This window comes from Anser cygnoides, chromosome 3 (assembly GCF_040182565.1).
Source record: "Anser cygnoides isolate HZ-2024a breed goose chromosome 3, Taihu_goose_T2T_genome, whole genome shotgun sequence".
Lineage (NCBI taxonomy): Eukaryota > Metazoa > Chordata > Aves > Anseriformes > Anatidae > Anser > Anser cygnoides.
The window spans coordinates 44887687-44907503 of record NC_089875.1 but is presented as its reverse complement, the minus strand read 5'-3'; the positions used below and the strand labels follow the sequence as shown (position 1 = coordinate 44907503).

The 19817-nt window shown below is 36.7% G+C and overlaps 1 protein-coding gene across 2 annotated transcripts in view; it reads left to right on the top strand.

The window, feature by feature from the left end:
* TTC13 (tetratricopeptide repeat domain 13) overlaps positions 1-14521 on the top strand; it is a 39711-nt gene extending 25190 nt beyond the window's left edge. The window contains exons 16-23 of one of the 2 annotated variants that reach the window (XM_048045941.2): positions 2902-2985; positions 4512-4596; positions 6794-6900; positions 8193-8328; positions 9015-9094; positions 10297-10375; positions 12370-12449; positions 14372-14521. In XM_048045941.2, the coding sequence (XP_047901898.2) occupies positions 2902-2985; positions 4512-4596; positions 6794-6900; positions 8193-8328; positions 9015-9094; positions 10297-10375; positions 12370-12449; positions 14372-14495 (775 nt within the window). In that variant the 3' untranslated portion in view covers positions 14496-14521. Of the gene's footprint in view, positions 1-2901; positions 2986-4511; positions 4597-6790; positions 6901-8192; positions 8329-9014; positions 9095-10296; positions 10376-12369; positions 12450-14371 lie in introns of both variants that reach the window. The other variant, XM_048045940.2, reaches the window with a different exon arrangement.
* The last annotated feature ends 5296 nt before the right edge of the window (positions 14522-19817 follow it).

The window sequence follows — 19817 nt, the reverse complement described above, 5'->3', positions numbered from 1 at the left end:
CAAAACTGAACACAGTACTCGAGGTGCGGCCTCACCAGAGCCAAGTACAGGGGGACAATCACTTTCCTAGACCTGCTGGCCACACTGTTTCTTATGCAAGCCAGGATGCTGTTGGACTTCTTGGCCACCTGAGCACACTGCTGGCTCATATTCAGCCGACTATCCACCAATAAACCCAGGTCCTTCTCTGCCAGGCAGCTTTCTAACCACTCATCTCCCAGCCTGTAGCGCTGCTTGGGGTTGTTGCGCCCCAGATGCAGGACCCGGCACTTGGCCTTGTTGAACTTCATACAGTTGGCCTCAGCCCATCGCTCCAGCCTATTCAGATCATCCTGCAGAGCCTTCCTACCCTCGAACAGGTCGACACATGCACCTAACTTGGTGTCGTCTGCAAACTGGTTAGCTTTCCACAGTGGTTTGTTTCTGATTTCGAATTCCCTCCTGATGACTTCACATGGGGCTCACTCCCATCTGGAGTACTGCTTTCAGCTCTAGGGCCCCCAGCACAAGAAGGACATGGAAGTATTAGAACAAGTCTAATAAAAACGACTTTCTCTAATAAAATGACTTTATCTAACCATAGAACACCAGTCTTTTGTTCTTTGTTCCAAGGGAATAGGATAGTTAACGGTTCCTGACTTACTAATTTGTTATGGGCCCTACTGCCAGAAGCTCAGATAATACTTAGTAGCATACTAACTTAATAATGTTTTGACATTCTGGCGAAGGGCATCCATTGTCTTGGAAGTATGTAAGAAATATAACTGCAAATACTGGGTGTAGTTCATACCAGTAACTACCATTTTTTCAGTTGTGCTGATTCAGTGTCTTATTGCACATAACATTCAGTATTCCTGTTTTGCCATGCATCTGTGCAGTTTATTTGGCAAAAATGAGGGCTAGGTAGCTCTAGGAGGGAGAGGGAGAGGAGTAATCTTTTAAACTAGCTAGCCACTGAAAGATTTGAAAAGTGGAACTTCCTTTCATTATTTTAGTATTCATGAGAGATCTAGTCACACTGAGCTAATGCTGTCTCTAGTTTGTTTGATATAAATTGTACACCAGTAATTTCTGTGTGCAAAAGTATTTGGATTAGGTACTTGTTAACATATGCTTTTTCTTTGCCTCGGAATTCTTTGTATTTACAGTCCACTATTGAATGATTTCTGGCAAAAAAAAAAAAAAACAAAAATGTTTTGCTGTGGAGGCACTAGGGATCAGTGAATTCTGAATTCAAGATTCTTTTCCAGAATGGTATAGTGATTGAAGAGTGTCAGAAAACAGTTTTGTTTTAATTTGGAGAGCTTTTAATAGAAGGTATATAAGAGAAGTCTTGTACTTCACTATGTTTGATAGGCTTCCAGATCGATCTTAACAGTTTCAAGATAGAAGTATATTGGCTATTGCTGCTTCTTTGTGGGTCTACACACAAGCACAACTCTGGCTGATCTCTCTTCTGGCAAGTGATCAAAGTTACCAAGTTTTATTTAAATTAGAGTGAATGTTCTTGAAAGTTTGAGTTATTTCTGTAGGCATAACAAGGATTTGGGATCAGCTAAACATTAATAATATACTCAGTGTTCTTACCAAAAAAAAAAAAAAGTAAAGAAACTCTCTAGAAGAGTGCTGCTTTTGAAGTTTTGGTAGTAGTGCTTGTTAAACAAGGAGAAAGTGGTAATATACAGAAATTACATCTGACCACCCACTAAAAGTCTTTTCTCGGTACTGCTGCTTCTAGGTAGCCTTATAGAACGATAGGTCTGGTTTGGATGTATTTTCCAAGATGCCACTTAATTAAAATCCAGTTCCGTATTCTGACATGCTTCTGCCTGTTGTACAGATTTTTTTTTTATACAGATGGAAAATGATGGGACGTACAACAAGGGCAAATTATGCACAGAAATTTATCCTTCATCCTTTCTCTTTCTATTCCTCCCTCCATTTCCTATGTGCAGATTATGTATGTATTCTAATTCTGTTCAGGTTTTTAAAGACTGATTCTGCAATTACTCTGAGACCAGGCCTACTAAAGTGTGCGATGGTGGAGTGAGACTTTAGGGAGTTAAGCCGCCAAAATCACTTACTCAGGGTGAATAAAAGCTAGGTGTGAACACCTTCCTGTGATTGACAGTGGTTTTGCTTCCTCAGAGAGCGATAACGTTTGCTTTATAAAATCTTGTTTTGTAGACTGGGAGAAGAGGAAGGACTTCTACAAATGCAATAATGGTATGTAATTTTTCCTCTCAGAGTGGTTATATAATACTAGTAGGTTTTTATCAGGTTTTTATTTATACTTTTCTTAGTGTTCTGTGGGGGAAAAAAAACTTGTTTCCTTGTTCAACAGTTACTGTTCCTAACTGTTAGGAGTCAAAGCAAAATTACTTCAGTATGTAGGTGCTTAGGTGAGTAAAGAAAACTGTACCTGGAAATGTGAAAACTGTACATGGAGAGCTATGTTAGAGCATATTTAGCACATATGTTGGCAAATACGTAAAATGGGGAATGTCAGTTTTCAAAGTAAATCAGTGTGCACACCGATAACTCTCTTAGCTCTGCAATTTCTACTAGTCTAAATAACTGTCTGAGAAAATTCTATCCTATTACAAATAGATAATTATCATATAGATAATGGATATACTGAAAATAGGGGAATACCCGTGAAATGCAGTTTATCTGAGAACAACTGAAAGTTGAACTTTTTGCAAGTTCACTTGGGAATCTACATCCAAAGTTGGGGATGGGCAATTTGCCATTTCAGAAAAACCTCTAATTCTTTCCTTTGATCTAAGAGCATCTGTGGATAAAATATTGTGAAATTTTAATGAACAATGTTTGCCTTAGCCCTAGAATGTTGGGTTGAAAAACAGAACTTTAAAGAGAAACTTTTCTTTTATTTTGTAGGGGACAGGTCATTAACATGCGGTACCTGGAGTACTTTGAGAAAATTCTTCATTTTATCAAAGATAGGATCCTTGTTTATCATGGGTAAACTTTTGATTATCTTTTTTCACTTCTCCCTGCGTGCTACTTCACTCCTCTGGTAATATTGATTTGAAATTTACATAATAATTAATTTTGGGAAGTCCAAGTGACGTTTCCTTAATTGTATGTTCTAGTTTTCATAGTGTCTATAGCTGTTATATTTCCTAATAGAAATACAAAATCCTATTATTTGCCACTTAACCTAATCAGAAAAATATTGTCAATTATGGTATACCTCTAATTAAATAATGGTATTAAATTTCTACCCACAGTTTTTGCATGAGTGGGTCTTAATTCTTTCTATAAAATATGACTCATTAAAGATGTCTTCCCCCCGGTAGAATAGAGTACAATTCCTGGTAAAATAGACTACAATTTCTCTGAATATTAAGATTAATTGATTAAATGGAGGGATAAATCCCACCTTTTGGAGTGAGGAAAAGGAAGAATAGAGGATACAGAAAGCACTTTTATATAAAACTGGTGTTCGGCGAGTAGTTTTATCAGAACAGGAAATCTTTACTACCTTTTACATAGATGGGTTTGTAGACTTTGTGCTTAAGCAGAAGATGGTGGTAGAATCTTAAATAGAAGACTGTAGATAATCTTAAAATTGATGTTTATATCAATTTCAAACTGATCACTCTCTTATGAGTAAAATGTCTTCCCAAGCTGTGGCTTATTTGTGACAACAATGTTCTGACAAAGTTTAAAAAATTAAGAAACTCTTTAAGTCCTCTAATTTTTCTTTGGCCTGGTAACTTCTCTTAAATATTATGTTCTATTATTCTTTGTGCTACGTGAATATCAAAAATAAAAGTACAGAAGAGCTTTATAGCAGTTGAAAACATTTAAGTTTTAGAACATTTCTGATAGATACTGATTCATAAGCTTTGTAGTAACTGGAACGTCTATCTTCCATTGAGAGAAAGCTTTTTCAGGCTGAGCCAGTAGCCTTTGGGCTTGAACCAGAGCAATTTGTGCAGTGGTTTTAAAAAAATACTTCTGTTCTTAAAATCTGTGTACAGTCATAAATTTCAGAGAGCTAGTTCAATAGGTTTCTTCACTGTTCAGCTGTGCCTGCACCTGTAATATATATGTAACTTTTGAGGCTACACAAATGCATGCATTTTGGGAAGAGCATTTCTAACAGTGCTGATTTTCTTCTGTCTTCTCTCATCAACAGCCCCTGCCCCCACACACATGCAAGCACTGTTCAACACTTCAGAGTGGCCAACCACAAAAAAGATAAACTTGAAGTTTCAAGTTGAGGTTTGAAACTGAAAAAATAAGCTGAGATGATCTAGGGTGGAAAGTTCTTTTTGAAGAAAGTGCCTCTCTTATGCTAGAATAGGTGACCATGGGGTCAAGTATGAAGAAACTCATTTTCAGAAAATAAATAAATACCTTTCAATAACTCATTGTGCTAACCATCGGTATTGCTAATTAAGTTAAAGCTAGATGGATTTCTGGAAATGTTACACGTGCTCAACCATTGTGATTCCATATTTGATTATTTCTTTTTCCAGTGCTAATAATCCAAAAGGACTATTGGAGGTTCGAGAAGCTTTGGAAAAGGTACATAAAGTAGAAGATCTTCTTCCCATAATGAAGGTAAATCAAAGAAAACATTCAAAATATGCTGAAAATAATACAGCATATTACGGGATATATCCAGTTCCCCAGAACGTAACCACAGGGTATAAACTTAAAAATGACGAACTGGAAACACTAATTCAAGCTATTTCTGCCTTACCAGCCAGAAAGGTTTGTGGTCAGATCTTCTGTAATGGGCTCACAGCATATGTGTACAGTATGAAGGAAAAAAATAGAAGATATGTCTGAAAGATTAGGAACATCAAAGGAACAAGTTCATTTGATGAACCTAATGTAGAAAAGTTGCAACTAAAGCTGGCTATAGTCACTGATAGCCAACCTGAAACTGTGTTTTACATTTTTGTGCTCTGGAAAAAGGAGTGAGGGAAACCTGCAGTTTTACTACTTGCTGGTGATGGTATCTGCAGAAAGGCTGTGGATCATGAGAGGTGCCAAATGAGTTATACTCTGATCTCAACTTAAGCAATGAGGCTTAAGCTGGATTTAAGTAACAAGTCGTCCCCTCTCCCGTAACTCCCTTCAAATTAATTTAGGATGACCCTTATGTAATTATTTGTGTTTCCCCAAACACTGTTACAAAGTATTTCTTTTAAAAAGATTGAGCAGAACTTCATTTAGAATAGAATAAAATTTGGGAAGGAATATTCATTCTAAATAGAGACCAACTCATAGCTTTCTGTTAGTATGTCTGCATCATGGTTTCATGGACAGATACCAAGCTGTCGCTAATCAGTCATTCTGACTGATTGACACAGAACAGTTCCTCAGAAGATGCTTTTACCTTGCTGCTACTGCTGATACACCAGTTTTGCATTTGCTCACTTGTGCGCTATAGGTATCTTCACAAAAGCCACATGGCTCAAGCGCTGAATTTTTCTGTGGGGCGTTTTTAATAGGTATTATAAATAAAAGGGTCTAAAAAAGTCATAGCTTTGGAAGTCCATCCTTTTTATACTCCTGTCTTGTTCTTGGGCTTTGAAGAAGAATCCACGTGAATACCAGCTGAACCTAAATAAAGTTGTGATGCAGAGACTGTAGATGTTAGGGTGGATGGGTGATTACATGTTGCCTACTGCCACATGAATGTGCAAATACAGCCCTGTAGAGCACTTCTTACGGCTACTATAGAATCATAAGCCAGAAAAAAGAGAAAAGAAATCCTATTAGTGGAGTTAAAAATACAGGTTACTCCAAGACAATGATGAAAATGTATAAACATAGTGGACTATACATGACTTAGTTTGTTATAAATGTTTCTAAGAACTGGCAGCAAATATTTTTCCTGGTTTTCATAACCTGTACGTTTTGCTCTGGTTTGAATCAACTGTATCCTATTCTGAATTGCATCTAAGTGGAATGCTGTTTCTCATTAGAGGCTTTTAGATTTGTTTCTTCAAAAATAAATGCAGATTCTCTTTAAACATAACATTCTGGATCATAAGTTCTATCTTAAAATAAATAATTGTCCTAGTAATTCATTCAACACTATTGCACAATAGTCATTAATAGTGCCTGTATAAAATAACTGCCTGCTAATATTGACGCAGTTTGGTTATTCAGATAGCTGAGGAATGTTGTATGTCAAAAGCTGGGCTTTTGGCTTTACTTAAATACAGTTTTGCCTGGTTTATACAATTCTTTGGCTGCAGTGCTACATTTAGATAATGTAGCTTTGTAAAATTCTTAAACTCTGTGATATTTTTCCTTCTGATGAGGATAAACATTAATTGAAATTGGATCACAGTTAACAAAGTGTTGATATGAGATTGTATTCTGGAATCCACAGTTAAACTAATGCAGCTACTTCTTAGTGTAAACATAAAAGGCAGACTTTCAGATTCCTGCTTTTGCATTTACATTGTTTCACCAAATGGTTACTGTCAACATGCAACTTGGGGAGAAATCTGTGCAGTTCAAATTGTTTTATACAGTTGCTTTTCACACATCATGTAGTTTTATATTCACTATATAGTTAAAGTTGAATGGCAAAATGCCTTATTCGGTACTTAAGATTTCCATCCAGTAGCAAATGAAGAATGAATGAAATAATGTAGTTGACAGTAACTCTTTGCACTGCTCACCCAGCTTGTCCACTTTCATTTCTTCTCCATTTGTAAGTGTTTCAAAACAATAGAGGCAGGCTGTCTCTTTGCATTTACTCTAATATTACTTTTTTTTTTTCTTTTGAAAGCAGTTTAACAGTAAAACAAGAGATGGGTTTACTGTGAACACAAAAGTCCCCAGCCTTAAGGATCAAGGAAAAGAATATGATGGATTCACGATTACCATAACAGGAGATAAGTATGTTTTGGGGGGCTCAAATACCTTAAGTAATGATGAAGTATTGAAGTATTTATCTTCTCAAATGCCATTTCTACTTGCATAAAGTGGCATTTGTTTTTTCACTGGTGACATTCTTGCCACCATATTTTTTTTATTTTATTTCAGCACTTCTGATTCCTGTTGTGTTCCCTGACAGAGAGGGAATATGGTTAGTAATTATGGAGTTCAGTTGAGATGATTCTCTAGCATAAGTGAAGAGATACCTTGTTATTCATTTTAGACTATAAAAAGCCTAAAGGAGGAAAAATGTCATTCTTTATCCATATTAAAATACATTTCTTGTTGTGAGACCTTGTCTTTTATTGAGGCTGAAAAGTCCTGAATGGAGTGGAAATTTCTTTGATCAAGGCATGGAAAAGACTCTTCTGTTTGGATTTTGGCCTTTTCATTTTCTGTATTTTTTGAGATGTTTGCAGACCTATTTTTGCCAGTTTAGACTACGTTATTCTTCTATGAGGATATGCTCAGGTGGGACTTTGGGCTTATCTCATTGAGTGAGATAGCAAATTTCTCACTGTATGGATACTGACTCCTTGTCTTCTCAAAGAGCATTAATCTGAATCCATTTAGAACTAATCAGAAACCCCTTCCAACTACCAGCTGAAAGATTGACTAGACAGTTCGTGCTTTTGGTTTATTATGGGATTTTAAATTCTGTGCATTGGATTTTTTCCCAGAACTTGAGTGCTTCTAACGCTGGGACATGGAAGCTGAACTTCTATTCTAAAGTGTTAACATATCTCCTAACTTCTAATTTTATATTCTAAATCGTATGCCTGTATACACTGAAATGAAACAAAACATGCCTTTACTATTTTAGAAAGATATTTTGGTATTAGTAAAATGGTATATACTATTTACTTCTTACAAATATTCTTCTATATTAATCTGTTTTAATCCATAGTTTATAATCATTTTTTTGTACCAAAACAATTCCATTTTGGTAGATTCAAGTTTGTAAAACTGTATTTTGCATTCTATACAGGAGTCTCAAAGCCAAGAATATGTTTTAAAATTGGATAGCATCTTGCTGTATTCTTTCAGATAAACTTACAACATGGCAAAATGTTTCTAATTTCAGTGTTTGTGTTTTTTTAAACTAAAATGTGGGGGCAATGCACATAATATCATGCTTAAAAAAAATATAGGAAAAAGTCATGATGTAGTATTTAACTGTTACATATTTGTTACTTAGCCTGTATATGTGCAAAAAAAAATTTATCTCTGTTCTTGTTTAATCTGTTTGATAGAGTTGGAAACATATTATTTTCAGTAGAAACTCAGACAACAGAAGAAAGAACACAGCTGTATCATGCAGAAATAGATGCTCTGTATAAGGATCTAACAGCTAAAGGAAAAATTTTAATTCTGTCTGCAGAGCTGGGGGTAAGGCTGTTTTAATGGAAATGATGAGTTCCTTGATGAAATTCTATTATGTTTTTATACCTTGCGTTTAACAGTCAATGTCTTAATACTTTTCGACAGAGACCTTAAGTAATAAAATAGACTGCTTGTTTAAACCCAGTTATGTCAAATATTATAAGAAATTGCCATAATTCTGTCTGCTACTTAAATTTGCTCCTGATTTGCTGCAGTAATTGGAGAGAGTCCAGACAAGGTCTTGATATCACAATGTGTTCTGCTATAGAAGTAGTGGATATTTTTTTCTCCTTTGTTTGCACAGGTCTATGATCACTGTTTCATTGTTCTGACAAGCACTACTTAAGATCGTATGCAGCTTTGGTTTATAGTGGCTGGATGCAAGATGGGAAGTAACGTGGAGTCATGAAAAAAAAAACACTAAAATTGTGTTCATGTTGATTTCTGTTGTAATGAGAATTTGACCAGATTTAAGCCTGCACTTTCCACTTTTCATCCTTTGACACCGTATAGGTGAACAGTTTCACCTAAATTTAAAATGTATAATAAAATGAAATGCTTATATATGGTTTTCACATTTGAAATGGTAATTCTAAAAGTAAGTGCTACAAGATTTTTCCAAATATGTGTTCATACGTATAGTAACATCTGGATATTAGACCATCTTTAATTCTCTTTTTGTCTTTGCTTAGGAAGCAGATGCTGTGTGCAACTTGATCCTGTCATTAGTTTATTACTTCTATAATTTAATGCCACTTTCAAGAGGATCTAGGTTAGTGGTTGCTTTTTATCACATCTGTTATCTTGGATGCACACTGTAAAATGTCCATGTGTTACAGTATCCTAATATACTTTTAATATGAAAAAAAAATTAGAAGTTGGACCGTCTGTCCTGTACAGTTTCTTATTTTATCTGCCATGATGATGAACACTGATTTTGTAGTGTTTTAAAAGATAGTTCATAACTGCTGATAGTAACTATTCATAGCTGCATCTATATTTAAAATGATGAGTAGTCTGTATTTATGGACTTCAGCTCAGGGATTGAAAAGTGTCTTTTTTAAATTGTAACATTTGGGTTCTTAATCTACATTGTCAGACCACTGTAATTTAATTCAAAGCTTTACTGAACCACGGATTTTATATGAAATATACTTTGGTATAGCTTAGAATAATATTTACTTTACATTTTATTAAATTTTTTTTTCAGCTGTTAGGGTCACCAAACGAAACATAAGAATAAAGTGTCCCATATTTCATTGATCTCTTCAACTGAAATTCTAGTTTAATTCAAACCTGGCTACGTGTATGACTGTTATTAATCTCTTTTCCACAGAGCACTTATGAGCTTTAAGCTTATTAATAAACACCATTCAGTAGTATATAAATAAATAATCAAAAGACTTACATTTCTTTAATCAGCTTTTATCGTGCTGAATGAAAAAAATAAAAAATTGTTTGAGTTTCACAATTAAAAAAAAAAGTTTAATGTTGAACAGTTGAGGCAGGGGAATCCCTTTCTGTTCTACAGTGCCTCTAGCTCTGTTGCAGTAAAGTTTATAAACTTTTCTGGGCTACAGTTAAGCTTCTTGGAAACAGGAGTTTGCTTTGTATTCAGCTGTGTGGAGTTTTAAGAACTCAGAAGTCTGAAATTATAATTCTGACTACTGTAGAAACTGTTCTTCAGTAGTTAAACTTCATAGGATCCTTATTCCAATGGTTTTGGAAAAGAAGTGATTTCACTTTTTAAGCGTGTTGCACTTTATTTTATTTCTAAAATAACCAGCACCATAACTTTTGCTAACCTTCTGTAAAACAGCAATATATACTATATAATATATATATAATATATAATTTGTGTTTTTTGCAGTCTAAAAGAATGCTATTTTAAAGCTATTACTTAGTATTACACTATGGAAAGACTTTGACTCTTTTTCTCTCTCATTTTTTTTTTTTTTTTTTTTTTTTTTTAAGTGTGATAGCTTATTCAGTGATCATGGGAGCACTAATGGCAAGTGGAAAAGAAGTATCAGGAAAAATTCCTAAAGGAAAGGCAAGTATCAAAACGCACTGCTTCAGCCTTGGTGGAGGAAGTAGTGCATGTAAATTTGAGGAAGGAACTATAAGAATGAACAGAAGTTGCACACTTATTTGCTGGAGATGAGGTAGCCTGAGAGAGTTTTAAAGATTCCACTGCTGATCTGAGAGCAGGTGAGATGTAGAAATACTATATACAGTAACTCTGCATAGTCAAATGGTAGCTGCTTGTGTCCCGCAGTAATTAAACCTTTGGAAGTGAGGCAGTTCTCGCGTGCTGAGCTGCATTTTCCAGCTTTCTTTCAAAAGGGTTCTGAGAATACTTGGGCAGAATTAGCAGCTCTTCTGGACACACAGCAGAAATTCTTTCTTTACTCTCAGTGTATTCTTGAGTACTTAGGGCTTAGCAATCAAAAATGTATTTGCAGCTTCTCGTAATATCTCCCCCTCCTCTGAAATCAATTTAAAATGTAGTCAGTTGAAAGGTCGGATTTCATTTAAATATTATAACACCTTGCTCCATTTCCCTTTCTTTATTCAACTAATGGTCTGTTAGCTGTATCACCTCTTCAACATGAACGGAGTGAGAGCACCTCTGTTTCTTTAATGTATTGCCAAAGAATCAGCAAAATTTCAGTGAGACTCAGTGTTGAAGAAAATACCCTGTGCGGATAACTGAAGAAAGAGCAACTTTCCTTTCTATTCTAGAAAGTCCTGAAAACAATAAAGTCTGTCCTTTTAGTACAATGAATTTAGAAGGCTGATAACATTAAAAACAACAGCAAAAACATAAACATGGACATAAAAAGAATATATAATAGTTGCTTTTAAGAGCAGATAGCAAAAAAGCTTCACTATCAGTGGGCTGCTAAGCTCTGCTAAGCTGATATCTTCAGTGTTTTGTAGGAGTTCAGAATAAGGTTGAATATTTACTTATGTGGAGTTTTCTTGTTTTGTTATTTTATTTTAATGCGTCTTCCTAGGACTTAATAAGGTAGTGCATTTTGCTGCGTGATTTTATGCAATCAAGCAATGTTTCAGGATTACTCAAAAACAGGATTTCTGACTTACAGGAAACTTCAAGGCAATTCTTATGTTTGAGGCTTTTTTTTTTTAATTATTTTTTTCCTGAAATAGCACCTGAATTGAAACAAAACCGTTTTTAGAAAGGCTTTAACTAGCTGGAAGAAATTGTTTTGAAACCAGGAGTTTCTGACAGATTTCTTAGAGGGGGATTTCTGGTCCCAAGCTTATTACAGCGTGCAATATCAGACCGCTCTGAAGCCAAAGATGTCTAGTTGTCAAGAGTCCTGTTACTGCCTTGGAAGGTCTGTCAGTAGCCATGGACTGCATATTATTTATTGTGGACAGGAATGCAAACCCACAGTCACATTCAGTGCTTGGCATGCATGCTGCTTTTCCAAATTGTTTGGTGATGAGGGAGAAAATAGCCTGGGCGCAGATTAGTTAGCAAGCTTACTCCTGTCCCACCAAGAACAGAGGTAAGATTTGATTGGAACCCTTCCTTAAATTCAGCCAGAATTCACTAAACAGTTTTAATGAAGCAGTGTGTTTGAGCATTGCTTTGCTGAAAACTTGCTATAAGCTGTAGATATGAAGTTTCCAGAGTTCTTCGCTGTATGTAAGTAAACTCTAAAAACTTGTCATGGAAAGAAGTAATACAGAATGCCCGGAAAATCCAGTGCAAGTCTACCATTCCTATGGTATGATATTTTGCAGAATACAGTATGTGGAAATGTAAAATATCCCGGTTTTATTTGTTAGTTGGACATTATAATAATTCTGAAGATGGTCCATATTTTCTGTCACCAACTCAGTAGTATAGACATCTTGTTTAGAGGGAGAAACTATATTATGTCAGAAAAGGAAAGATACATTTTTAAAGTTGAAGTTATCTATTAAGAATATTCAAGGATTAACTTCCTGGAATTAGAGAACTTGAAACTTCTCTCATTTCTTAAGATCTTTTTAATTTTGTTGCATTTTCAGCTTGTTGATTTTGAAGCGATGACAGCACCAGGATCTGAGGCTTTTAGCAAAATAGCAAGGAGCTGGATGAACCTAAAAAGGTAAATCTCTTTTGTTCTGATGGTGGAGGAGGATGGGGGTGGGGTAGTAGAATATGAAAGACTTTAAGTCAAATTTAAGCCTATGGTGAAGAAGTGACTTAGACATGACGAATTTAGCAAATGATCCAGTCTATTTTTAACTTTCAAATCTTGTCTTAACAAATCCTAATTTATAAACACTTTTCTAGGCTAACAGAACATTTGTCTACACATCCAGTCATCATGTGTTACCACTGAGAAAATTCCTTGAGTTAATATTTTCTTCATTTTGTCCAATGGTATAATTTGCCTTTTTTCCTGTAGTTGTTATTTATGAATCTTGTGATTGAGTGGAAAAAGGGGGGGGAGGATTCAACTTGGTGGTTCTTTCCGTTCTTATGGATCTTTGACCTGTACACTGAAAGTGATGTATTTATCTGTTGGTGCTATTTTGACTTGGAGAATAAGTATTTTCAAAGTAAATGGAAGTTTTGAATATGCAGTATTACATTAATATAACTGTATGACTTCTGTATTTTTATTTTTCTTAGAGTAGTTTTTGAGTACTGAACATGTTAATTCCTTGTCAGTGTTACAGAACTGTTGCATTTGATTTGTCCCTTCGTGGATATTCGCCATACAAAATCTAAAAATGGGGCTAGAGACAGAAAAACGGTATCTTTTAGGTAAAGGTCAAGTCACTTAAAGGGTGCTGAGAGAACTGGCCAATGTCCTTACAAGGCCAGCTGTAATCTCTGAGAGGTGTTGCGGGTCTGGGGATGTTCCTGATGACTTCAGGAAGGAAATCTTGCATCTGTCTTCAAAAGGCCTGAAGAACAACCCAGGGAAACTAGAGGCTGGTCAGCCACGCTTTGGTTCCTAGGAAAGTGATGGAGTCCTCTAAAGCACTTTGGTCCCTAGGAAAGTTACGGAGTCTCAGCTTTGTGGAAAGGGACCTGTAAGTCTTGATAAACCGCAAACCAAATGTGAGCCGGCAACAGAGAAGGCCAGCAGCATCCTGGGCTACCCTAAATAGATTAGGAGAGATGATTTTGCTCCATTCAGCACTTTAGACCACACCTGCATCCAGTTTTGGGGCTGCTGGTACAGTAAAGAAAGAAGGATAAACTGGAGCAAATTCAGCAGAGGACCACCAGGATGGTAAGGAGGCTGGAGCACATGCCTCAACAGGAGGGAATTGGGCTTACTTAACCTGGAGAAGAGAAGGCTTTGACCTAACAGGAACTTCCCAGTTCCTGACACTGCCTTAACCACACAAAAGTTATGTTTTCTAATTGGAGCAAAGTCAGCTTAAGCTATTTCAACCCTACCTATGTGTGTCTGACCCTCTCAGTTGTACTGCTGAAATTATTTGTGGGATCCCATAGCAAACCAGATCAGGAAACTGATCTGTGCTAAATACTGGTTTTGGCAAGGTTATTTTTAACTGAGACTGTTTCACAGCATAGGATTTGCTGGCTCAACTGAGAGATGGGTGAGGAATGAGCCAGAGTGGAGAAAATGCTAAAGCTGGCTTTGCTTGATACTGAGAAAAGTATCTGTGGAACCACAGCCCAAAGAACTGGAAGTAATTATATGATGATAATTAACCTGGGGAGCTAATTTGTCTGTGGTATAGAAATAATAGTGCATAAGGTAAGTAAGGTTTGAAGACTTAGAGCAATAAAACTCTACTTTAAGTTCTGCCATTCCAGAAGGCTCTTATTTAGTGGTTGTTTTCATTCTGTGTAGTGAGGGCAGTTCGTGAAGTGAGGAGTCATGAGAAGCAAGAACTGGTGGTGATCAACAGGTTCTTGACTTCCAAGTCCCAAATGTGTTGAAGTGCTTGAACAGAAATATAAGCTAATATGTTAACTTCCAGGTAAATTATTCTTAACACAGCAAAAGATTAATATATTTTTTAATTTTTTTTCCTTTTTCAGTATTTCACCTTCTTACAAGAGTCTACCATCAGTATCAGAGACTTTTCCTACCCTGAGAACGATGATTGAAGTACTAAATACAGACTCGTCTTATTGTCTAAAAAAAACGATAGCTGTTGTGTAATTTATACAAATAAAAGACCAAGATAAGCTGCTGCTTAAATTATTTTGAAGGGGAAAATATGGTCAAACTGGGTTTATTATTATTATTATTATTATTATTTTTTTTGATAAATAGACTACACAAACTTATTTGAGTAATGATCACTAGAAAAGGGGATCTTTGTGACCAGTAATATTAAAAAGGAAAAAAAGGAGAACAGTTAACTTCTTGTATCCTGACATGCTCTAACAAGAAATACAGCTGTTCGGGGCGGGGTGGGGGAGGGGGTAAAATGAAGAGCAATAAGAAATTTCCATCTCACTTATGTTCTGAATGTTCTGGAAGTGAAGATTTACTTTTAAAAAAGTGCATTGAAAATACCACTGTGCAACTTCCCTTTTTATTTTTTTTCCAAAGCCTCTGTCTTCCGCATGGAAAACCTCGAGAAAATGTGTGAGTAATTGGTAAATATACAGACATTTCATGTAATGTAATCCAGTGAAGGAACAGATGTCAGCTTAAAGGAACGGGTTCTAGGAGAACATAATTTGGAAACAAAAACAAATGACATTCGGGGTTAGCTTCTTGGTGAGTAAATGTCAAAAACACAGCAGCAGTGCATTAGTTCCTCTTTCCATGTACCCATTGGTGGCGGTATCTGGCAAAAGATATCAACAAACTTGAGCGCATATTGGGAGAACTACCTAGGGCTCCCTGGGTTGTTTTTGTTGGAAGGGGACTGATGGAAAGACAGGCTTCCTGTAGGGTAGAGCTAATTCAGTTCAGACAATGTGGACAATACCAAGAACCAATTTCTCATTATCATAGCCATATTACTTCCAGTGAGTCTTAACTGAATTGTACTCATTTTAGGTTGAGCTCTGTGACTTTAGATCTATTTCTCAGGTTAAATGAACTCAGAAAGGGCAAGCAATGTTGGGACAAATGTCTAGTTTCCTCAGTGACTTTGTTTTTTTTTTTTTTCTGCCTTAATATTCAACACTTCTGAAAATGTACAGAGCTTTTCTGTTTTAGATATAGATTTCAACTCGTTTAATATTGATGATCTATTCTGTGATTGCTACTGCCATCTTTTACACAAATACTCTATACACTTTCTTCCAATTTTCCAGAGGTTAGGGCTTTGTACAATAGCAACTATCTGTCCCAATCATGCAGCGCAAGATATTGTAAAGAACAAGTTATTTTCCAAGGGAGAGGTGAAAATATCCTGTATACCCCTTTTTTTCTGGCTACAGCACAATGCAATCCGAATTCCCTCTTTAATGAAAAAAAAAAAAAAAAAGGGAAAGAAATGCAGCAAAGCCTCAAGGATGTTGATATAGCTGAACTGCTTTATAGTGGGGCTGAGAATAGTATAGATTATTGAAGGGAAAGTGTTGATTATTCTGCACAACGTGGTTCTGTATTGGATTCAAAGTGAGCTCTGTGTGGGTATGTATGTTCAGATTTGTGTAAGTCCTGGAGCAAGGAAAAAAAAGCCACAAAATTAGTTAGAAGCTTCTCTGAGTACTGACAGCCAATTGGGGGGGAGGGGAGGGGCTTAATTTAAATTCAATATTTGTTAACTTGATCACTGGCAGCATAGGAGCTAGCTGGTAGCTAAAGTCTTGAATGTTCGTGTGGGTTTTCCTAGAGCTATTTCTAAATGAAACCTGAAAAGTGAATGTGTACTATGTCTACATTAGGAAGCAGCACATCCCACCCAGTGTGAGTAGAACACTTCCCACACTATTAATTTCAGAGGTCTTTTTCTATACTTGTCTATTTTGTGAACTGACTGCTCACTGCATTTGGAGTGCATGTTAGCAATGCATCTTCTGGTCTGGACTTCTTGGATGAAACAACACGTATTCTGAGACCTTCTTGTGGTGGGAAAAAAATGTGGTAAGTGGAAAAGATGAGGAGATCCACTTCAAAAATGTGCTCCTGATCAAAATAAAATCGTGATGCATATGTATCCACAGGAACTTTTTTTATGAAGTCTTATATTCTAAGATTACATATTGAAAATATTAGAGTAGGGAAAGAATGTGCTTTTCTTCTACTTAGCACCTTCTACCATCCGTTGCCAAAACATTTTGCTGCCCATGTAGTATGTATGTCTCCAAGAACAAGTGCTATTATAGTATTAACTTCTAGCTTATAAACTAGAACTACTAGTTCAGTTGGAAGGGACCTGCAAAGATCAAGTCCAGCTGCCTGACCAGGGCTAACCAAAAGTTAAAGCACATTTATGAGGGCATTATCCAAACGCCTCTTGAACACTGACAGGCACAGGACATCAACTGCCTTGCTAAGAAACCTGTTCCAGTGTTTGACCACCCCGTTTCTACAGGGCTGCTGTCCAGCCACTCATCTCCAAATCTGTACCTGTGTCCAGTGTTACTCTGTGCTAATTTATGGTATTGTTACTATACTTGTAAGCAGAAGTTACATGTGAAGGCAGGAGGAAGGAATAGGAAGCATTAAAGATGTTTTTTAATCCTAACTTGGATATGTCTGAGTAGGTAGGCCTAGGATCTGTTTCAGGCTTTGCATGGAGCTTTGTTCTGGAGCTACAGAGATGTCAAGGGTAGATTTGATGGAAAAACTGACCCACCTCCCAGCCAAGGGAATAATCCAGTGTGCAGTATCCTGAAGTCAACATCTGTTTCTCAAGTATCAGAAGGCAAGTAGAATGCCTTTATGTGAGCACAGTTTTCTTAAAGCCTAGCATTCTCTGCTCCTGCTTGTTTGTAGGGAAAGTATTAAATAAGTTCCGGTATATATATTTGATCAATGGGGTACAAAATGTGTATGCCCAAAAAGCAAATCTAGGAAAAAAAGGAAACATTTAGAATCCACATTAGTAGCCATTAGTGCGCTTCATTGTATTGCTAAACATCTGGAAGGCTAGGAATAACTTTAAGAAGGGAAGTGAAACTCATCAGAAAAAAATAGAAGCAGAATTTCATATACTGACCTAAAATTCATCAGCAAACCTATAATAAAGGCAAATTTGACCCTCTGTCTGGTGGGTACTAATGGAAATGCATTTTAAACTTTCTTGGTCAGAATTTATATTAAGACCTAACTTGGGTATTCCGTTCTAAGTAAGGGTAAAGTAGGCTTGTGAGTTTTCATTGAAAGAATTGAGTTATTTCACCACACTTTTACTTAAGTACCTTTCCCTGCCCCATTATAAATAAGCAGTGTTTGCTTCTATGATGCCTTCTATTTAAAGGTCTAAAAGCTTCAGAAATATCTATTAGATATCATTATGGCGGAAAGGAATCATTTTATTTCTACGTAATGGGGAAAGGTTCAGTAAACAGGAAGAGATTCCTAAATTGATGCCTTGATTGTACTCAAAAACTGTGATCTTTCCTTTAGACCTGTACATTTTATTATTATTCACTGATAAGGGGGAAATCTGTTTTGGTATTGACCAGGAAGTTTTTGGAACTGTAAAATAAGAGCTGTTTTGTTTTATGGCTTTGTTTTATGGCCTTGATAAGAGGGAGTAGAGAATTGACAGTGAGGAAGAGGAAGATTACCCAGACAAACAAGCTGTGTACAGCTGTCCAGGTTTTCTTCTCCTTATCGATTTTTACCCGTGTGCCTGACTTCATACCTATCCCCTTGCTGACAGATAAAAAGATTGTTAGTGGCAGATGAAGGGAGGGTAGGCAAAGTGTGTGTTGCATCCGCGTGTGTGTGCATGGGTGCTTCAAAGGCTTGTTTCTCTGGGCAATACATATGACTAAGAAAGTGAGCTGCAGTCAAATAATGTTCTCAAACAAGTTTAACAAACAGAACAAGATTATATAACTGGACTGGTATGTGAGGACGTGGAGAACTGTAATTATCTCCTTAGAAGTAGATATGTGGAGAAATCTAATTATCATTTTTCATCCTCTCCTGTGTCATCTTAGACAACTGGTCTAGCTATCTTTTGAGCTTTTAAATGGGAACACAGATGCATTGCAGGCCCAACCCAACCACTTATCTATTAATATTACAGAAAGTATGAGGAGAAAAAATAGGTTAAGCAATGGAAACCCATTAATCTGAACCTCAGCATTTGTGAGACTTCATAATATATTTTAAAGATCATAAAATTTCTTGTGCAACTACCCAGCACAAAAGGCAAAACAGATTTAGTCTCAATGTATTTACTTGTCTTTGGTAAGCCTCCTTTCTGTGTGTGTTACCACACACAATTAGGACTTGATACAGAGTACACTCGTGCAGAGGATGAAGAGGTCTCTGAAAGGGAGAAACAAGGTGGTGCTAGCCAAACTAAGGTTAGTAGTCTAATCTTGCAATGGAACTTGCAGGTTGTATGGATGGGTTAACAAAATGAGGCCCAGAATAGCAGATAAGGAGAACGCAATGTCTGAAAGTACCTGAAACGGGTTGGAAATTATAATCAACAAAATCAAGTCTCTTATAATTTCTCGATACTGAATTCCAGATTTTATTAGCTGCAACCTACCTAAAATTTACTGCTATCATGTGGCTGTGGGAAAGGCATATGAAGTTCTTGATTATGTAAAGAATATTTCGAAGATGTTATATTACAGTGATGGGCTCCCCTCTGGGATACTGATATACTGGGGAATTCTGGTATACAGCTCCAGCCAGCTGGGGTCAACAACAGACTTCAGCCAGCAGCACACACAGAGAGGCTAACGCTAAACAGGGTGCTGGAGTGAAGGTTGGTTTGACACAGGCTCTCCCTGTAAATGCAGTAGTAGGAAAAATACATTTGGAGAGAAGAACGGAGGTTAGAAAGAACCATGCTCTTGGCACAAGCTGGTCATAATGCTGGCAAGATTTCAGAAAAGGGGGGCAGTTTGGTAATGAAACTTTTTTTTTTTTAAGATGTTGGTTTTGTACTGTACTCTTGCTCTACTTCATAAACTCAGGAGCAGACTCATGCTGTGGCTGTCAGAAATCCCTTATAATTTATGAAAGAGGCCAGTGCTACGTGGAAAAGCAGCAGTCCACAATTGTCTTCCCTAATCTCAGTGACAGAAGCAGTAGTAACAGGAGTGCTGTGCCACATTGAACATACACTACTGCCACTGTTCTTCCCCGGCTTTCCACCCCTCACTTATCCTAATTCATTGAACATATGAAAGAGAGAGTTCTTCTTCCTCTGGCAGCACACCTAAGACAAAATAAAAAGCCACCAGCAGTCTCAGTCCGTAGGAGACGCCTTTATTCTGGCGTTTGGGGTATGTCCTCAGAGCTCAGCCCCACCACGCTCCGTGTTACTGATGGGTGGAGCCGTTACACTTGGGCTGCGACTTTTTGGGGTTTATTTTACCACAT